Here is a 21,235-nt window from a genome sequence, read left to right as displayed (position 1 = left end):
GGGACCTAAGGGTGGTGCATGTGTGGAATGAGCTGCCAGAGGAAGTGGTGGAGATGGTACAATTACAACATTTAAAAGGCATCTGGATTGGTACATGAATAGGAAAGGTTTAGGGGGATATGGGCTGAATGCTGACAAATCAGATTAGATTTATTTAGGATATCTGGTCAGCAAGAACGAATTGGACGGAAGGGTCTGTTTCTGTCCTACACAACCTATGACTCTTATAAACTAGTCCCTTTTGCCTGCATTTGGCCTATATCCCTCTAACTGTTCCTATTCATGTACCTGTCCAAAAGTCTTTCAAATATTGTAACTGGACCTGCACCTACCACTTTCTCTGGCATTTCATTCTACATACAAACTACCCTATATGAGAAAGTTGTCCCTCAGACCCCTTTTAAATCTTTCTCTTCTCACCTAAAAATTATGCCCTCCACTTTTAAACTCCCCTACCCTGGGGAAAAGACCTTTGCAATCCAATGTATCTATGCTCCTCATGATTTTTAAAACTTCTATAAGGTCACCCTGAACCTCCCACACTCCAGGGAAAAAAAGTCCCACAAATTGCCAAAGCTGTGATCTTAGTGAAATCTACCAGTCCTTCTAATTTAGATCAATGTGGGATGCAACTTCTAATCAGTTTGTATACTGACCTAAAAGAAAAACAACAGGACAAGCTAATCAGCCAACAAACAGGAAAGGCATCATAGGATTATGCCAAGACTTCTAAATGTGAAGGCTATTATGTTGTATCCCTTATAATGGACTCCAGTGGTAATGGGCCGAATCTGCCTGTTTAATACATATGGCAACCAATGTGAAGTGTGGATGGGACTGTGGATGGTAAATATTTGGCTATAAAACAAACTCTTACTAAGAACAATGTGATCATAACCAGGTCATGTTTGTGTGTGAGAGATCTTGATTGAGGAATAACTAATGGTCAGGACACCAGATACAGCACTCCATCATTTCTTTAAACCAACCTATTTGGGAAGTTGTACAGATACCTAAAAAAAACATTTGAAGGGTGGTGCCTCTGACAATACAGCATTCTTTCTGTACATCACGGAATTATCAGATTCATTTTTCCCAGTCTAGATTACAGTGGTGCTGGAAAAGCACAGCAGGTCAGGCAGCATCCGAGGAGCAAGAAAATCGACATTTCGGGCTTCCCAGTGATGGAATTTTGCTGTTACCATAATTTCCAACAAGGATTTAAACGCAGTTGTAAAAGTTTAAACTAAATACATGACTTGGCCAATTATTTATTACAAATTAACTAATTCTCACTTTCTACTTAAGTATTCCTGATGTGTCAATTTATCAGTCAATTTTCATATCACCTAATGTTTCATTTAATGTATTATTAATTTTGTACATACTTGACATGACTGATGATGCACAGTCAAATGCACTATAAATCAACCATCAGGGAGAAATCTAAATGGAATTTAGGTTTAAGATAAATAGTCGAAGAACTACCCAATAGTAACACCTGTGTTGCAGGTAAAGGATTCTTTCACTGAAACCAGCTACCCAACAGCCACCATCATTAGGAACAAAGCAAAAAGATGACAACTAAACTGCAAAGCCAAGATTTCTGAAATTAACTTCAACAGTCAATATTTCACTGTATAATTTTCACAGACAACCAATAGCAACTAATCCATATTAGTGTGTGTTTAGGTTATAGAATCATAGAGTCATACAGCACGAAATAGACTCCTTGGTCCAACCAGTCCATGCTGAATATAATCCCAAATTAAACTAGTCCCATCTGCCTGCTCCTGGCCCATATCCCTCCAAATGTTTCCTATTCTGACACTTACCCAAGTGTCTTTTAAACATTGTAACTGTGTCACCATCCACCACTGCCTCTGGAGATTCATTCCACAAAAAGGTACCAGCTTGTCCAGCCTTTCTTTATAACTCAAACGCTCCATTCCCAGCAACATCCTAGTAAATTTCTGCCAAACCGTCTCAAGCTTAATGATATCTGACTAAAACTGGACACAGTACTCCAGAAAAGGTCTCACCAACGTCCTGCACAACATCAACATATGTCCCAACTCTTGTATTCAAGACTCTGAGCAATGAAGTAAGGGTGCCAAATGCCTTCTTAATCATCCAGTCTACACGTGACACAAACTTCAAAGAATTATATACCTGAAACCCTAGGTCTCTCTGTTCTACAGCACTACCCAAGGTACTACTTTTATTTGTATAAGTTGTGTTTTTATTTCTTCTCGTGTTTAGTAACTAAAACTCTCACTTCTTTAAAAACAAAATCTCCTTTGGTCTGGCAGAAAGGTATCTGCACGGGTAAGGATTATTTATAAATGAGTGCCTTTGTGACTCCTGAAAGGGGTGGGTGAATAAAGAAGGGAAGCCAGTTTTTCCTGACTTCACAAAAAGCTTGACAAGTTGGAGGTATCCATCTGGAATCGTAATTACCGAGGGAACTTTCCATGGGGTCTGGTGGGAACACTGCTAATGTATGGACTCTCAAAGTTGCAGTCCATTTCAGCAGACTAACAGCAAAATGCCGACAGTGTCACTGTTATTACCACCACAAAGCTTGGACCAAATTCGGAATCCTGAGTATCAGGCTAATGACAAATTGCCTTTGACAGGCAACTAAAAGGAAGGGAAGTCAGAAAGGAACAAATTAGCCAAGGTTGAATTTCTGCTTATCAGCCAGCAAGTACACTCTGTTGCAATTAGTGATACAGAGCAGTTAGGAGGTCACTACATTTTGTGAATGTTAGATTACACCACTTTGTTCAAGGACTTAGGGGACCACATTAATCCACAGTAAATCAACAAAAAGTATTGTTTGCAAGCAATGTTACCAAAAGCACAATATTACAAAGAGATATTAATAGATTAAATGAATGGGTACAATGAATACCACTTCTGTGCAGGAAAACATGATCTACTTCACAGTCAGCATAGAAAGGAGAAAGAGCATCTTAAATGGCAAAAAGCCAGAATCAGTGAAGCTCTGAAGAGGCTCAGGGATCTAGCAGATTGATCATGACATTTTAATGATTCAAGTAAAGAAAGTAATCTGTAATCAAAAACGTTAATGCTGACATTTATATTGAGAGAACAAGATCACACAAACTAAAGTTATACTTTCTGTAATTTACATCATAGGGAGATATTAAGGGAGCAGAGAGAGTACATGACTATTTCCATTGTTTGAGGAGTCTAGGACTATTGTACACAGTCTAATAATTAAAAACTCGGCCTTTCGGGAATTAAATTAGTCTATTCATGTCCACAGATGACAGTTGATGCCACATTAATTGTTAAATTTAAAACTGAGATTGATGAAGTATCATCTTTATCACACAAACTCACAATGGCACAACAGGCTAGAGGAGCTAAACGACTTAATTCTGTCGGTATGCCTGCAGCTAATGGACCTCATTGTGTTCATAACACACAACTCTCTTATGTATCCTTCAATGTGGTGTCACATCATTGGTGGACCAAGCTTTAATTTAGCCCACTGCTGCGCGCTCTGTAATTGTTTTATCATATGAAGCTGCCTTTGTACTAGTTGTCATTCTCCTTCAGTGCGGTTACAGAATACTAACAAATAATTTGCAATTTGTAACATAGTGCTGTGACATTATTTCAAATGAATTTTTAAAGTACTCAAAAAATGTGTAAATCGCAATTGGGATTCACATAATCTTCAATGTAGTAAAAACTGCCATGTTTCTTTTTTGGAACCTTGTTGGACAACATTTGACAAGTATTATACAGGGCAGGTGATTAAAACCTTCATCAAAATGGCAGGCTTCAACAAGTATAAAAAATGGAGCAATAGTGTGTTAGCAAAGTTTAACAGTGACTTCCAGAGTTTAGGGCCTAGACAACCAAAGGCATGGCCATCAATGAAGGAGAAAGAGTACTGAGTACAGATCAGAATTTGGTAGAAGTGGAGTTTGTAAAGATTTGGACAAGGCTATACTGAGGGTCAGAGAGATTTGAACATAGAGACGTTAAAACTGGCGCAATAAAATTTATGGTCTGCCTATACTCAAAGAATGAGTGGAAAAAACTTTAAGAGACTTCTACAAATGTTGGTAAGAAAGTGCAACACATTACAACATCTGCCATGTGGAAAACTAATAACGTTATTCAAAACCTGCTGGCCAGAAATGGACCATCAGAGCCAGGCTCATGTTATCTTTTGAGGGGTTTATTGCCAGTGTAGATCAGTTGAAGGAAGGCTTCTTCCTGCATCACATTTTCCAGAATTACAATAGTGAGAAATGTAAGACAAACTCATGGCTATAGTAACAACCTACAAAGAAACACAGCACTGTAAGTAGAGATTTCATCATTGCGTCATGGGATGGCAGTGATATTTGGAGATTGAGGAGAACTGAAACTAAAGGTTCATGTACATTAATTAAAGAATCCTCTGGAAATGGCACTGCAGAAACGTAGGAGAAAGGGTTAGCCTCTGCCTCACAGTGCCAGGGACCCAGATTCGATTCCATCCTCAGGTGATTGCCTGTGTGGAGTTTGCACACTGTCCCAGTGTCTGCGTGGATTTCTTCCCACAATCCAAAGATTTTCAAGAATGTGTAGATTAAATCTATTAGCCATGGCATAGAATAGGAGGTGGGTCTGGGCGGGATGCTCTTCAGAGAGTCAGCATGAACTTGATGGGTCTATGGCCTGTTTCCATACAGTAGGGATTCCACAATTCAGTCCTCTATCTCTCTCCTTCCCACGGGCAGCACAGCTCTCTTGTTCTGTTAGTGGTACTGGAGCATTCATCAGCTGGATTCCCAAACCCTGCTCTCTTCCACACCAAACATCTCCCCTGTGGGTAGCATACTACATTCAATCAAGTTCAATGCTGGAGTGGGAAGATGAAATTGTAAGCTAAGTATGGAGAGCAGACCTCCCACTCGATTCATTCTTTTGGATGATGTAGCAAGGTTTAATCAAGGCCATAGTCTCCACTTTGAGCAAAGCTTGTATTCCTGACTCAGCAATGGAAAGTGAAGATGTCATTTTGCTTGAGTTTGATTGAACCCTTCACCTAATTTATTTAGATATGGCAGTAAAAGATTAAAATGCAAACATGAATAAATATTAACATTAATAATAATTAAAGGAAAAGCATCACTTTCCCAACCTTGACGTCTTTGGATGTAGTGAAGAGCATTGGAAAGGATTACAAAAAGAATGCAGTAAACCAGTCACGTCCAAACTAATGTAAGTGCATCAAAGATTACCCTGTTTTGGTGCTGTCCCCATCCCCAATATCTTGATTACTGTCGAAATGCTTACATTTGCATTAAACCTGCTTTGTTTGAGCAAATTTAGTATTCAGATCACAATCGTAGTATGATGGCTGGGGCTGAATGCAATATCGGCATTTTCAAACATCTTCCTGTTACAATTTCTATATACATACTCAGCAGGCAGCACTATTTTTTAAGGATCGACATCAAAGCAGGAATTTTAATGGTTTTAAATCAGCAAACTCAATCCATCTGCTAATTTTAAACTAGATATTAATTTGAATGGGTAAGTGGAACTATAGTAGTTGTTCAATTGTTTTACCTTTGGAAACTTAGTGGGACAGGTGAGAGAAGTCACAGGTGAAGTTTCCTCCACTGTCTTTTGTTGCAGTTTGTGGCTGGATCATGCAAGTACTGTACTGAAACAGCAGAAAAAATTCCTACCAATATCTAATGAAAGACCACCTTCAAAAGTTGATCAGGACAATCACCTTTATTTGCTGAAAAGTGGAGTATATTAATAGGCAATTTATAAAGTGTTAGACTTCACCTTGTTGACATATTTGGATAATTACACCTAAGGTTATCAAATTGTACTGAACATAAGCTTAACAATAAAAAGTATTCATTTGTATTGGAATGATTTATGGATTTTGGGACAAGCTGTTAGAGAATTGGAGTGCGTCTGGGAAAATGAGCAAACAGTGAAATTCACAACTGATCTTGGAGGAACTGTTTGGACGAAGTTCACAGCACAGAAGCAGATAAGTGTACTTTTTTAAAGTGTGACCTACAGAAAGTCTGCAGTAGTGAATAGAGTGGGTTCTTTCTTGATTATATGTTTTATGAGGTATGTCTCTTGATTAAACTTAAAATATAAGCCATAACTATTAATTTAACCTGGGGCAGGATTTTGTGGAGGAATAAGACAATGTTATTTTCTGGGTCTGTAGATTGTGAAGGAGCAAAAATAGCCTTTAGTAGAGTGATATGCACTTCTTTTCAGATGCGGGAGTTGGAAGAGAGTTTAAGTGTTACTGCAGATTATATATGCAATAAATGCTGTTGGTTGTGAATCTTATCAGATCGAATGGATCGGTTGGAGAGACAGAAGCAATGAGGAATTTGCAACAGCAATCGTATGTGACAGATGGCAGTTATAGGAAGGGGAGAAAGTCTCAGATACAGTCACATAGATGGGTTAACTCCAGGAAGGGTAAGAGAAGTAGGCAGCTAGTGCAGGAGCCTTCTGTGGCTATACCCATTTCAAACAAGTATGCTGTTTTGGAAAATGTAGGGGGTGATGGATTCTCAGGGGAACATAGCACAAACAGCCGAGTTTCTGTATTGAGACTGGCTCTAATGCAATGAAGGGTATGTCAGGTTCCAAGAGATCAATCGTGGCCAGCAGCGAAAAATCAGAATGGTGTGTTGCATCCCTGGTGCCAGGATCAAGGATGTCTCAGAGAGGGTGCAGAATGTTCTCAAGGGGGAGAGCGGCCAGCAAGAGGTCATTGTCCACATTGGAACCAACGACATAGGAAGGGGAAAGATTGAGATTCTGAGGGGTATTACAGAGAGTTAGGCAGAAATTTAAAAAGGAGGTCCTCGAGAGTGGTAATATCTGGATTACTCCCGGTGCTACAAGCTAGTGAGGGCAGGAATAGGAGGATAGAGCAGATGGAGTATGGCTGAGGAGCTGGTGTATGGGAGAAGGATTCACATTTTTGGATCATTGGAATCTCTTTTGGGGTAGAAGTGACCTGTACAAGAAGACGGTTTGCACCTAAATTGGAAGGGGACTAATATACTGGCAGGGAAATTTGCTAGAGCTGCTCGGGAGGATTTAAACTAGTAAGATGGAGGCGGGGGAGGGTGGGACACAGGGAGATAGTGAGGAAAGAGATCAATCTGAGACTGGTACAGTTGAGAACAAAAGTGAATCAAACAGTCAGGGCAGGCAGGGACAAGGTTGGACTAATATATTAGACTGCATTTATTTCAATGCAAGGGACCTAACGGAAGGCAGATGAATTCATGGCATGGTTAGGAATATGGGACTGGGATATCATAGCAATTACAGAAACATGGCTCAGGGATGGGCAGGACTGGCAGCTTTTAATGTTCCAGGATACAAATGCTACAGGAATGAGAGAAAGGGAGGCAAGAGAGGAGGGGGAGTGGCGTTTTCAATAAGGGATGGCATTACAGCTGTGCTGAGGGAGGATATTCCAGGAAATACATCCAGGGAAGTTATTTGGATGGAACTCAGAAATAAGAAAGGGATGATCACCTTATTGGGATTGTATTATAGACCCTCCTAATAGTCAGAGGGAAATTGAGAAACAAACTTGTAAGGAGAGCAAAAAGGGGACATGAAATACCTTTGGCAAATAAAATTAAGAAGAATCCAAATGGTTTTTACAAATACATTAAGGACAAAAAGATAACTAGGGAGAGAATAGGGCCCCTCAAAATAAAGTTTCAACCCCTCAAAGATCAACAAGGCGGCCTTTGTGTGGAGCCGCAGGAGATGGGACAGACACTAAATGAGTATTTTGCATCAATATTTATTGTGAAAAAGGATTTGGAAGATATAGACCATAGGGAAATAGATGATGACACCTTTCAAAATATCCATATTACAGAGGAGGAAGTGCTGGACGTTTTGAAACGCATAAAGGTAGATAAATCCCCAGGACCTGATCAGGTGTACCCTAGAACTCTGTGGGAAGCTAGGGAAGTGATTGCTGGGCCTCTTGCTGAGATATTTGTATCATCGATAGTCACAGGTGAGGAAGACTGGAGGTTGGCTAAGGTGGTGCCACTGTTTAAGAAGGGAGTAAGGACAAGCCAGGTAACTATAGACCAGTGAGCCTGACGTCAGTTGTTGGAGAGAAACTGAGGGACAGGATGTACGTGTATTTGGAAAGGCAAGGGCTGATTAGGGATAGTCAACATGACTTTGTGCTTGGAAAATCATATCTCATAAACTTGACTGAGTTTTTTGAAGAAATAACAAAGAGGATTGACGAGGGCAGAGCAGTAGATGTGGTCTATATGGACTTCAGTAAGGCATTCGATAAGGTTCCCCATGGGAGACTGGTTAGCAAGATTAGATCTCATTGAATAAAGTGAGAACTAGCCATTTGGATACAGAACTGTCTCAAAGGTAGAAGACAGAGGGTGTTGGTAGAGGGTTTTTTCAGACTGGAGGCCTGTGACCAGTGGAGTACAACAAGGATCGATGCTGTGACCTCTACTTTTTGTCATTTACATAAATGATTTGGATGTAAGTATAAGAGGTACAGTTAGTAAGTTTGCAGAAGACACAAAATTGGAGGTATAGTGGACAGCGAAGAAGATTACCTCAGATTATAACAGGATCTTGATCAGATGGGCCAATGGGCCGAGAAGTGGCAGATGGAGTTTAATTCAGATAAATGCGAGGTGCTGCATTTTAAGAAAGCAAACCTTAGCAGGACTTATACACTTAATGGTAAGGTCCTAGGGAGTGTTGCTGAACAAAGAGACCTTGGAGTGCAGGTTCATAGCGCCTTGAAAGTGGAGTCGCACGTAGATAGGATAGTGAAGAAGGTGTTTGGTATGCTTTCTTTTATTGGTCAGAGTATTGAGTACAGGAGTTGAGAGGTCATGTTGCAGCTGTGCAGGACATTGGTTAGGCCACTTTTGGAATATTGTGTGCAATTCTGGTCTCCTTCCTATCGGAAAGATGTTGTGAAACTTGAAAGGGTTCAGAAAAGATTTACAAGCATGTTGCCAGGGTTGGAGGATTTGAGCTATGAGGAGAGGCTGAACAGGCTGGGGCTGTTTTCCCTGGAGCATTGGAGGCTGAGGGGTGACCTTATAGAAGTTTATAAAATCATGAGGGGCATGGATAGGGTAAATAGACAAGGTCTTTTCCCTGGGGTGGGGGAATCCAGAACTAGAGGGCATCAGTTTAGGGTGAGAGGGGAAAGATATAAAATGGACCTACGAGGCAACTTTTTCATGCAGAGGGTGGTGCGTATATAGAATAAGCTGCCAGAAGAAGTGGTGGAGGCTGGTACAATTGCAATATTTAAAAGGCATTTTGATGGCTATATGAATAGAAAGGTTTTGGAGGGATATGGGCCGGGTGCTGGCAGGTGGGACTAGATTAGATTAGGATATCTGGTCGGCATGGATGGGTTGGACCAAAGGGTCTGTTTTCATGCCGTACATCTGTATGACTCTATGCCAACTTCAAATGTTCCTTCAGTGCCAAGCACTGCTATAGCATTATGAGCACCTAGAGTGAACTTGAGAGATAACTTGGATGTGTTTACACATTTAGGCTCTAATAAATCTAACAACAGTAAATTAAGGCTAAATACACAATGTCAATTGTTCACAAAGCAGCCAGAGGAGATATCCCACGGTCTCTTGTCAAATATACAAGTCACATTTAGCATTTAGGAGTGAAACTGAAGCTACAAAACTGATTGGCTGGAAGAATAGTGTAGGGCTTAATATTTCAAGGACTTCCTGTTAGAGATACTAAATTAGGGTTAAATTGAAGAGGGGAAGCGAGGGGCACTTTTCCTCAAGAGTTGCAAATGTTGGGTTAGAGATCATTAGTTGCGTTGATTTTGGAACCTATAATTGAGCTAATTATTACAGAGCTACTTGATAAAGTCACCATACATGACAATAAAAATCTAAAATCTAAATCTAAAATGGAGACAAAAAAGGGTACGTCACTGAGCTTTTTGCACTTACCCGAGATTTCGTATTCTTCACAGAACACACACTGTGGGACATGTGTCTGGACAGAATTAAGAGTATAACACTTGTCAGCAGTGCACTTACCAGGAGTAAGGCACTTGCTCAGTTGCATTTGCATAGAAGATTACCAGTCAACAGGTGTTTGTGATGGATTGAGGGGTTGCCATAAGACAGTGTTACTTTAGTCACTAAGCTTGTCACCAGGCTGAGAAGTGACAAAAGAATCCAGCATTAGAGATCAGTGAATCCAGTGGGGTGGCTTGGTGGCTCAGTGGTTAGCACTGCTGCCTCAGTGCCAGGGACCCAGATTTGATTCCTGCCTTGGGTGACTGTCTGTGTGGAGCTTGCACATACACCCTGTGTCTGTGTGGGTTTCCTTTGGGTGCTCTAGTTTCTTCCTGCAATCCAAAGATGTGCAGGTTAGGTGAATTGGCCATGCTAAATTGCCCATAGTGTTAGGTGCATTAGTCAGGGGTAAATAGAGGCTAGGGGAATGGGTCTGGGTAGGTTACTCTTCGGAGGGTCAGTGTGGACTTGTTGGGTCGAAGGGCCTGTTTCCATACTGTAGGGAATCTAATTTAATCAGTGTAGAAAACTTTGCCTTGAGACAGGAGGCCAAGAAGAACATCTAGTTGGCAGCTGTGTCGTGTGTTACTTCAGGAGTCGAAGGTAGACTGGAAAGTTGTGGGTTGGAAAAGAATTCACTAGAGTTGAAATATTAAAGCTGCAAAGAAATTTGTACACGTTAAAGTTAAGTTGGTCAAATGCCACCGTGAAGGGTATCATGAGCCAAGAAACCAAATTCAATCAGCTAAGAGAACAGCCCACGAGACCCTGGATCCACGAGATAAACGAATCAGCACATTGAATTTGTGTATTGTGCCTTTCCTCAACTATGGAAACGTTAAATGTCAATTTCTAATACCCAGTAAACCTTGTTAGCTATCATACTAAATTGATTATCTTTTTTGCTATTCTTGCTCTGGTGTCTAGAATAGAATCCAAATTCCTACCACCAGACAAATTACAACATAATTTGTCAATTACACTGATGAGCTACAATGAATCATTTTTTACCTAATCCTTTAAGTTAACCAACAGAACAAAAAGGAAGTGTGATAAAATATAGTGCTACTGGTTGTTTCAGAACAAAGTGTTAGTTATTTTTCAACAGTTTCCAAAATAACTGGTCAACTGAAACATTTCATAATTAGCATTTTCAGGAATTTAATAGAATATAAATGTTTTCTTTTTATTCACGCATGAGGTGTGGGCACTACTGGCTGGGCCATAATTTATTGCCTATCCATAATTGTCCCGGAAAAGATGGTGGTGAGCTGCTTTCTTGAACCACTGCAGTCCACTTGCTGTGGGCTGACCCACAATGCTGTTAGGGAGGGAATTCCAGGATTTTGATCCAGTGACAGTGAAGACAATATACTTCCAAGGCAAGAGTGGCCTGGAGAGAAATTTCAGATGATGGTGTTCCAATGTATCTGTTGCTGTCCGTCTGGATCATAGTAAAGGGGTTGGAAGGTGCTGTCTCAGGAGCTTTAGCAAGTTTCTGAAGCGCAGCTTGAAGGCAGTAAACACTGCTGGTACTGACCATTAGTGCTGGGGTGACTAAATGTATGGCTTGCTTTGGTGTCAAGCTTCTTGAACATTGTTGGAGGTACATTCATCCATGGAAGGTCACTGAGGAAGCAACTGAACATGGTTGGGCTTAGGACCAAGCCGAATTGCTGTTTTGCTTTTCTTCCCCAACAATAAAATTTAAAGCAATTTAACCTCGGTTTTCTTGCCCTTTACTGTTCTGATTATCTGGTCAAACACTGTTCTCTATGTGGTGCATTTGGGAATATAGTCATTAGGGGATCAAATATTCAAATGATTGTCAATGAGTTGCTGCTTCAGCAGATCAGTTAATACATCATGTACAAGATCCAGGGGAGGTGGTAGAAGCAGATACAATCACAATGTTTAAGAGGCACTTAGACAGATAAATGAGCAGGCAGGGAATGGAAGGATATGGACCATGTGCAGGCAGATAGGATCAGTTGAGAATAGCATTGTGGTTGGCACAGACATGGTGGGCAAAAGGAGCTGTCCCTGTGCCGTACTGTTCTGTGTCCTTTATTTGAGTAAGGGCAATAAATGACAAGAGGAGAAACATGGTTACATTTGTGAATGTTATAGTTCACTCACAACGAGGGAACATTGCAATATACCGATGGTGCAGAGTACAGGAGAGCAAGAGGAATCATTCTCATTCCTCTCCATTAAATTCCATTACATTCAACTTCATTATGCAAACACTATCATTTCAAGCACATACAAACCAAAATACAGAACCACGAGGGGATTTTATTTTATTAGAAAGGATATTCTGACAGTATTTTCAGAACAAGACGTTTCTTTAAAATGGCATTGTAAACAGATACATCGAGAAAAATACAATAATTTGTATCAAATCTAATTACATCTACATTCCAGAATCTTTTAATGCAATGGAAACAATTTAGTATTTCTGAAATTCTGAACTGCAGTACACATTGATTTGTCACACTGAATCAGACCCCTGTTCCTCATTTACTAAAGTGCTTGCTAACCTTTATTTCAGTAACCCAACATGTACCAAATCAACTCAAATACCTCAGCAAATAAAAAGTCTACTCTTTTTCCTTAAAAAAAAAGGTAAATATGTTTTCATTAAATAGGAGAAGTTTATTAAATAAACTCCATCTGGAATCTAATCTTTCAATCAAGTGTTTGGCAGATTTTAAACAATTTGGCATCACTCCAGTGTAAAAATTTGACAATGCACCAGTAGTAGTTTAGGCACATACCTGTAATGAAGTTAAACAATCCTTCAGGGGAGAAAAAAAAAGCCTAATACACAATTTGTCTGTCTACATATGGTTTAATGGAATCATAAGAACCAGAAATTAGCACTGAAACCATAAATAATAAATCCCGCACCAAGTGAGAAGGTTGTATTTTCAGAAGAAGCCCCAACATTTTAAACAAAAGGGAGGAAAAAGAAGAGAGATTACAAATATATGATGTACCCCGAAGACCCATTTAAAACGTGAGCTGTATGGGGGAGGGGGAATAAAATTCAGCATTGGGTGTTTGATTAGTTTTTGGCTGCTGATTTTTGCCACTACTTGACCCATGTGGTACTCACTAATTGCAATGGTTTAGCTGTCAATCATAATTGCGAGATCTTGCACCAGCCCAGAATAAAATTACTGCTGGTACTCAGTCTGCCCTGACTTCCTGTTGAAACAGAACAGTACACTAATTCACACAAGGCATCAGAAAAACCTCTTGTATTTTTCTTTTAGACAGTCCACAAATAAGTAATTTGCTCATTTATTCTCATTATACCAAAATATTAGCTTTGGGAAGGGATGGCATGCATTGGGTTTTAAGAAAAAAAAGTGTTTAGCTTAATTATTAATAAAAGGTTTCCACCACAGGTCAATCTAGCAAGCACATTTGCTTTTGTCTGGGTCTGCTGCATTTAGGTGCTCAGTGGAGCTATGGCCATTGGACCTTACAACCCCTTCAGGTATCCAAGATTTGTCCACACACCGTTCCATGCGCTTCATGATGAGCTCCAGCAGAGTTTCCACTGCTTTATTCACATTGGATGCTGTTGCTGCACTTGTCTCAAAGTAGGGTAGTCTGTGAAGAAAGTAGGTTGTCAGCAATATATAAATGAAAAGACAGAAACTGCGCATAATGAGTGTAAGCCAGCAAATATTGTAATACTAAAGCCTTTAGACATATTAATAAAACCAACATCATCAATTTATTAGCGTTACTATCAGACAAAATCCTTTTTGGGTTTAATGTTGCTGAACTGCATCAGAGCATGTGTTTCTTCATGAGCTACCACTATCTCAAATGACATTAAACTCACTAACAGTTCAAGATAGTCAAAGGCCAACCAAAAAATAACGTCATGAATGATGAATAGAAGCAGGAATTAAGAGGGATCTTGTGGCAAGCACCTATATCTGTGCCAGAAGGCCTGGGTTCAAATCCCACCTTCTACAGAGGTGTATTATATCATTTCTGAACTGGTTCATATAAAAATATCTAGGACCAAGAACCATTTCCAAACAGTCTAGAGATTTCTAATTTTTCAACAGGTTCCTTCTTTTAATACCTGTACACAATTCACACTGTTACACAATGAGTCTATCCCTTGATGAGGTGGAATTTAGAATCGGAATTAGCTTTATTGTCACGTACTCAAAGGAGTGCAGTGAAAAATGTACAAGTTGCCACCTACAGCACCACCATAGGTAGAAAGGTCCCTAGGTACAACAACTTGTTATAGTTCTTCAGAAAATAGAGAAGTAAAAAGTCCAGCATTGCAGATTTTAGGAATAAATTAGAAAATGGAGTGAAAAATGTTCAGAACAATGGTCTCCCAACCCAGTCCATGCTGGCACCTAATACAAAACTGTCAATGAGGAAATATAGACATTCATCTAATCCTGTCAGGACTCTGCAGTTTATCTCTCATCTTTTAAGTGTGTGATGCCTCCATTGCCTAACATGGTGTAAAATTCATTGGATTATCAAGCTGTGCCTCAAAGGAAACAACAGCCCCACAACGGAGTGTAGCCCTGGAGTACAACATACCCTACAACAATGATTATTCTACAAAGAATAGAGTCATGGATTCAATAATCACCCAAGTTTCAACTAAAAGTTTATCTGACTTTAGGTACTATGCAAGTGAAGCAATGACGTGGTTACACATTGGCTGGATTCCTATGTCACTGCTAACGTTACAGGCTCTTGTTTGTAAAATAAATCTTCATTTTAGTCTGAGAATATGGTTCAGAATAAACTCTGCCTTTCAATGAGCACATCAAGTTAAGGTGGACACACAATATGCATTATATCACACAGCAGGCCAAGTGTTCTGGGAGACTTGGGTGCACTTCTGCAAGAAGCAAAGTTGACAACAAGTTACAACAAACAATTAGAAAGACAAATGGTGTGTTGCAAGGGGACTGGTGTACAAAAGTAAGGAAATCCCGCTATAGTTGAATTGGGCTTTGTTGAGGTCACACACTTAGAGTCAAAAAGTGTGGTGCTAGAAAAGCACAGCTGGTAAGGCAGCATCCAAGCAGAAGGAGAGTCGACATTTCGATCATAAGCCCTTCATAAGAGTTTAAAGCTCAAAACATTGACTCTCCTGTTCCTCAGATGCTGCCTGACCAGCTGTGCTTTTCCAGCACCACACTTTTTGACTCTGATCTCCAGCATCTGAAGTCCTCATTTTCTCCTCCTTGAGATCACATCCTGTGTGCTTTCCATATCTCGTGAAGGATAGATTGGTTCCTGGAAGGAGAATATTGTCTTGCAGGATGAAGCTGAATAAGTTGGTTCTATACTCGCCGGAGTTCTTTTGAAAATCAAGAGATGATCTAGGGGTTCGATTCCAGACTGTATGGAGGTTGGCCATTATCTGCACTGGCTTCCTACGGGGGCTCCAGTTTTCTCCCACAGTTCAAAAATATGCAGGTTAGGTGGAATGGCCATGCTAAATTGCCCATAGAGTCCAGGGATATGCAGGTTAGGTGGATGAACCATGGGAAATGCAGTTTTACAGGGATAGAGCAGGGTGATTCTGAGGTAGGATGCTCTTTGGAAGAACGATGTGGACGCGATGGGCCAAATGGCCTGCTTCCACACTGTAAGGATTCTATGATCTGCTCAAAACATTAAAGATTGTGAGAGGATAGACAGAGGTTAATTTCCTCTGCCTGGGAGCTCTAGAATACAGGGGCACAGACTCAGAATAAGGTGTCGATCAATTCAGATGGAGGTGAAGAGCGATTTCTTCACTCTTTGAGGGTATAAAAAAGGTGCACCGCATGCAACTGAAGCAACTGTTGGAATTAAAATTGGAACTGGATTAACTTTCACTCAGAATCTTTACAATCTGTTGGCCTAAGAGGGTTGGACATGCTCCATTGTGGAAATTTTTTCCCAAGGTTGGGAGAGAGATGTTTGTGAATAAGGGGATGTGGGGAGCAAGTGGAAAGTGCAGATGATCAGCCAGCATCATCCTGAATAGCAACACAGACTCATGGAGCACTTGAACTATTCCTGCTCTTAGGAAGGGTGATTCGCAGCTGGAAGGGATTTCATTCACAGCGTGCAATAAAAGGTGCAAACCTCAGTTTAGAAAGACTTCATCTGCTTGTGGAATTGACCCTTTGTTTCTGCATTACACAATACCTCAGTTGAACTATTTTAATAATTACGGTGACAATTGACTGAATTTTCCAGAGCCTGAGTGATTCTAAATCTACCGGCAGCACGGTGGCACAGTGGTTAGCACTGCTGCCTCACAGCGCCAGAGACCTGGGTTCAATTCCCGCCTCAGGCGACTCTCTGTGTGGAGTTTGCACATTTTCCCTATGACAGTGTGGGCTTCCTCCGGGTGCTCCGGTTTCCTCCCACAATCCAAAAATGTGCAGGTTAGGTGGATTGGCCATGCTAAATTGCCCATAATGTTAGGTGAAGGGGTAAATGTAGGGGAATGGGTCTGGGTGGGTTGCGCTTCGGCGGGTCGGTATGGACTTGTTGGGCCGAAGGGCCTATTTCCACACTGTAAGTAAGTAATCAAATCTAAGTAAAGTAATCTAATCTACTCCAAATTGTACACTTTCTTGGATTGATCAGAGGCTTCTTGCCATAGTTAGTCCGGTAATGCTCAGTATTGAGCTATACAGCCTTCTCAGCAAGCAAACACTCACACATTCATGCTTATATTTGATTAATACACTATATTGATGGATAAAGTATAATCTCAAACTAGCAATAAAAAGACAATGAACCTTAAAAACAAATGGCAACATTCAACTACAGAGTTACGTGTGACATTCAATTAGGGATGATAAAATATTGCACAATATCATCCTGTAGTCTCATTTAAAGGAAATTCACATTTCACTGCAGCAGCTTTTCAAACAGGTCAGAACTCTTGAACTGATTCAGTGACAAATCTGATTTATTCCCCAGAATTGCAGCAGCTTTAAGTGCCCCATTCCTTAACCTCGAGGCAATAACCAAATATTTAATGTTCCTTTTTTAATAAAAAGGGCAATGCAAAAGTAAAGGCTCCTTTGAGAACTGGAATTTCAGAAACAAGAGTTGTACAAGATCACACCTCATTATAGATACTGCAGCTCTGGCAATATAGTTTTAGACAAACCATACATAATACGCCTGAATAGTATGGCGCATTTCAATTCAGTCCTTGCTTATTTCTCCTGAGAGCTATGCCAGCTGCTGTAATTGCTGGAATTGAACAGAATTTCTCTCTCCTGAACAAGTAACATCATTTAGATGAGTGTGATGTACTTTAATCCAGATCTTCCATGATGGTTCAATTCATTCCCATCCCCTTTCCATTTCCTCTTCCAATTCTTGATTCATATCATCCTCAGCTCCTGGACAGTGATTCAGCGCAATTCATTAAATTCTGCGGATGCTCCTTTCGCCTCGGCAATTATTGGAAGCAAAGACACATTGAAGTATTCCGCACATACCCCATTCATGGGAAGTTGAGGCTTCAAACTCTGTGGTTGTTCTTCCTTCCACTTTTCCGATAGTAACAACATTTGTTTGTCGGTCAGTTGCTCACTCCCATTAAAAATCAGCAACCAGTTTTGCACTGGGGTTTCGTCTTTGCAATTGCCATTTCATTATGGGCAACATGGCAAAGCCAGTTAAAAAGCAAACGAGACAGAATTCCATACCCCAAACCAGAGTGGGAAGTCAAAGGATACCTTGCTCATTTGAAGAAATGCTCTAGTCAGGGCATTAATCATTTCTGTCAGACCAGAGCTGGACAACGAAAGAGGATGGAATCTTGGAGCCAGTCCAGAGAACAGCCACTGGATTAATTGCTCATGTGCTGTCTTTCTGTTTGAGACAAATGGAATCCTCCATCAAGTTTCCATTGTGGAATGGAAGTGTCAAATAGATTTAGCTAAAGCTTGCAGCACTGTAATTGCTGCTCAATACTCAGGTGATAAATAGTTGAAATAAAGTACAGGATAGCAGAGATAAAGTATATAAAATATTTAAAATGCAGTTTGATGCTATGGAATGGGAGTTAGTGGATTTGAGGAAAACGTTTGATGGGCTAAACGTACAAATCTCATCTCTGATACATTTATCTTCTTCAGCAAAGGGATTTTCAAATCCTCTGCAGTCACTGGTCAGAATTTATTTAGAAAGAAATCTCTCATTGACTCCATATCATCAACTGGTGTAGCAACATGACATTATCAACAGAACCTCACTGCCTTTCAGTTACCCTTAATCATAGAAAACCAATTAAAAGCCCAGAACAAAGCTCCCCTTCCAATTAGAGGACGGGTGGGATGAGGTAGCCACTTGGACTGAGGAAGGACTCCTTTTCAAAGTTACCAGTTTACATACACACACAGAGACACATAATTCATACATACATATATTTTTGTGTCTACGCACACACATCTAATGATGACAAGCTGCAGCACCTTGCTCTGCACAGAACAAGTTTATAAAATTGGTTCTCTGCATGCAGTTGAAGCAACTATTGAAGTTAAAAATGTAATTGGATTAATCAAAACATTATTGTTGATCATAGCTAGCTTGAAACCTGGGCCTCTTATTTTACATCCTGAATGATTACATACTTTATCTGTACTAGAATCTTTGCACTTACAAACTGCCCAGAACATTAACATGTCTTCCAGTTTCTCCACATTGATGGCATGCCTGGTCAACTCTCACAATCAAATGTGGGGATGAGCAGTAACTGAAATTCAATGAAGGAAAATATTTCAATATTTGGCTAGAAGACCTGTCCACCTGCTAGACAGGAAGTTCTGAGGCCAACATAATCGGAGAATGGCTTCCACAGCAAAACGTGTTGTTCTCCTTTCTCTAGATAATTGTAGTCATTTGCCATGAACCTTTAAGAGGCTGGTACAAAAATCATGAAAGTGGTCTCATTTGTAACTGGTTTGCCTTTTACAAACTTGCCCAGATTCTATACAATAGGGAATGCAAAAAGAAAAAAAGAATTTATTCTCCACTTCCTCATAACTATTGGTAACCTTTCTTCATCAGAACATATAGAAATGTTGGGAATACAATAGGACAGGCAAAACATTTAGTCAGCAGTCATATTCAAGGCATGCCAATTCTGATCTGGTGTTCTTTTTTTGTAAAACACTAATCCAATCATGTCTAATCCATTTAGAGGAGGCACCAATTTTTGCAATTGCAAACAGTTTAATCATAATACAGTAAATTCACTTTGCAGTAAATTGTCATGTTTAATCACTTCAAATCTCCAAAAAAAAAATTATTTAACAGTTACAGTTTCACTATCAATTCTCTTTCAGCTTCCTCAGTCGTGGGCCTTTATGTCAATCCAATAAAATGGAAGTGTCATGAAAATGAAATACAGGTTTTTCTTTCAAGTTTACAAAGTTCTTCTACAAATTTAAACTTTAATAATTTGCTTGTACACATGAAACAAGCAAAATGTAAATTACAGATTAATTTTTTTTTAAAAGGTATTAATGAATTATCTTCTTGTTAACACTGTACACGTTCAGGAAAATCCCCTCAGGAGCTGAAGAACATATCCCCAACCCCAAGTTGGGGATAAATTGGATTCAATAAAATCATAAAATCATAAAAACATCTTTTTTTAAAATTCACTCATGGGACATAGGCATTGCTGGCTGGCCCAGCATTTATTGCCCATCCATAGTTGCCCTCAGGAAGCTAGTGGAGAGCTGTCTTCCTGAACCGCTGCAGGGCACATGTTATGGATAGACCCACAATGCTGTTAGGGAAGGAATTCCAGGATTTTGACCCAATGACACTGAAGGAGCAGCAATCTATTTCCAAGTCAGGATGGTGAGTGGCTTGTTGGGGTGGGAAAGTGGGGGAAGTTAGCAGATGGTAGTTTTCCCATGTATCTACTGCCCTTGACTTCCCAGATGGTGGTGGTTGTGGGTTTGGACGGTGCTGTCAAAGGAGACTAGCAGATATGCACACATATTAAAGCCTTAGAAATGCGAACAGCATTGTGCTAATATTTTATGAATTATGCTTTCCTATGCCATTTACAGTTTTTTTAATGTACACAACCAAAGCTATTAAAAGTTCAAAGCTGAACAAGGACTTTACAAATATTCTATAATTACTCCTCAATAAAGAAGACATGAGACTCTTTGCCCTCAGCTATTCTCCTTTTGTTATCAGTTCAGGTTTGTAGCAAAGTGTTGCACATGGACTTTATAAATCAAAGTCTCAGTTCAGACAGAGAACAGCAAATTATTAATTCCAATTAAGTGAGTTTTAAGCATTGTAAGTCTGTATTCACAATTCTAATCATCAAGCATTTATCAATATATTCTTTCCTTTTCTTTCCAGCAACTATTAATTCTGTTGAGGTTTAAAGTGCTCCCAAATGTATATTGTTCATATTTTCAAATTTGGGGTGCAAATTGAAATAAAGTAAATTTCATAACATCAAATATTACTGAAATGCGTCTCATTAGTAAAAGTTCTCAAACCTTGTCCTGTGTTCAACATCCTGTTGAATCCGCCAGAGCGAAATGACTCTAGGTTTCATTATCATTTTGGTCCAATCATGGAGAAAAGAGTTGAATTTGAGAGAAAAACTGATCGGGACTGCCCTTGACATCAGCATGTGGCACCAAGAAGCAAAATTGAAGTCAATATTAACCATAGGGGAAAAGGAAATTACACTGGTTAGGATCATATCTAGTACAAAGGGAGATGACTGTGGCTGTTGGAGGCCAATTTTCTTAGCTGCAGGACATCACTGCAAGAGTTCTGCAGAGTTGTGCCCTTTGCCAATCAAATTGAGCTGCTTCAATGACCTTCCCTCCATCATAGGTGAAAAGATATTCACTGATGATCACACTATGTTCAGCATCATTTGCAACTCCTCAGGTACTGAAGCAGTGTACACTGCCATCAGTAAGACCTGGATGACATTCAAATTTAGGCTGATAAGTGGCAAGGAATGTGAAACCATTTTTACAATAGTTCGGATTTCCACTATTAGTGAGCATGGATTTCTTTAAAAACACCAAATACCAAGGGAACTTTTA

The 21,235-nt window shown here is 39.9% G+C and overlaps 1 protein-coding gene across 6 annotated transcripts in view; it reads right to left on the bottom strand.

The window, feature by feature from the left end:
- Positions 1-12,393: 12,393 nt before the first annotated feature.
- Positions 12,394-21,235, bottom strand: part of rab27a (RAB27A, member RAS oncogene family) — a 131,116-nt gene continuing 122,274 nt past the window's right edge. For all 6 annotated transcript variants that reach the window (XM_043677506.2, XM_043677504.2, XM_043677502.2 and 3 more), the window contains one exon: positions 12,394-13,739. In XM_043677506.2, coding sequence (XP_043533441.1) covers positions 13,538-13,739 — 202 coding nt within the window. In that variant the 3' untranslated portion in view covers positions 12,394-13,537. The remainder of the gene's footprint in view (positions 13,740-21,235) is intronic.

The sequence above is a fragment of the Chiloscyllium plagiosum genome, unplaced genomic scaffold (genome assembly GCF_037043375.1).
Source record: "Chiloscyllium plagiosum isolate Xiang-an unplaced genomic scaffold, Cpla_swu_hap1 HiC_scaffold_39, whole genome shotgun sequence".
In the NCBI taxonomy this organism is placed as follows: domain Eukaryota; kingdom Metazoa; phylum Chordata; class Chondrichthyes; order Orectolobiformes; family Hemiscylliidae; genus Chiloscyllium; species Chiloscyllium plagiosum.
This window is presented reverse-complemented; position numbering and strand designations above follow the sequence as displayed.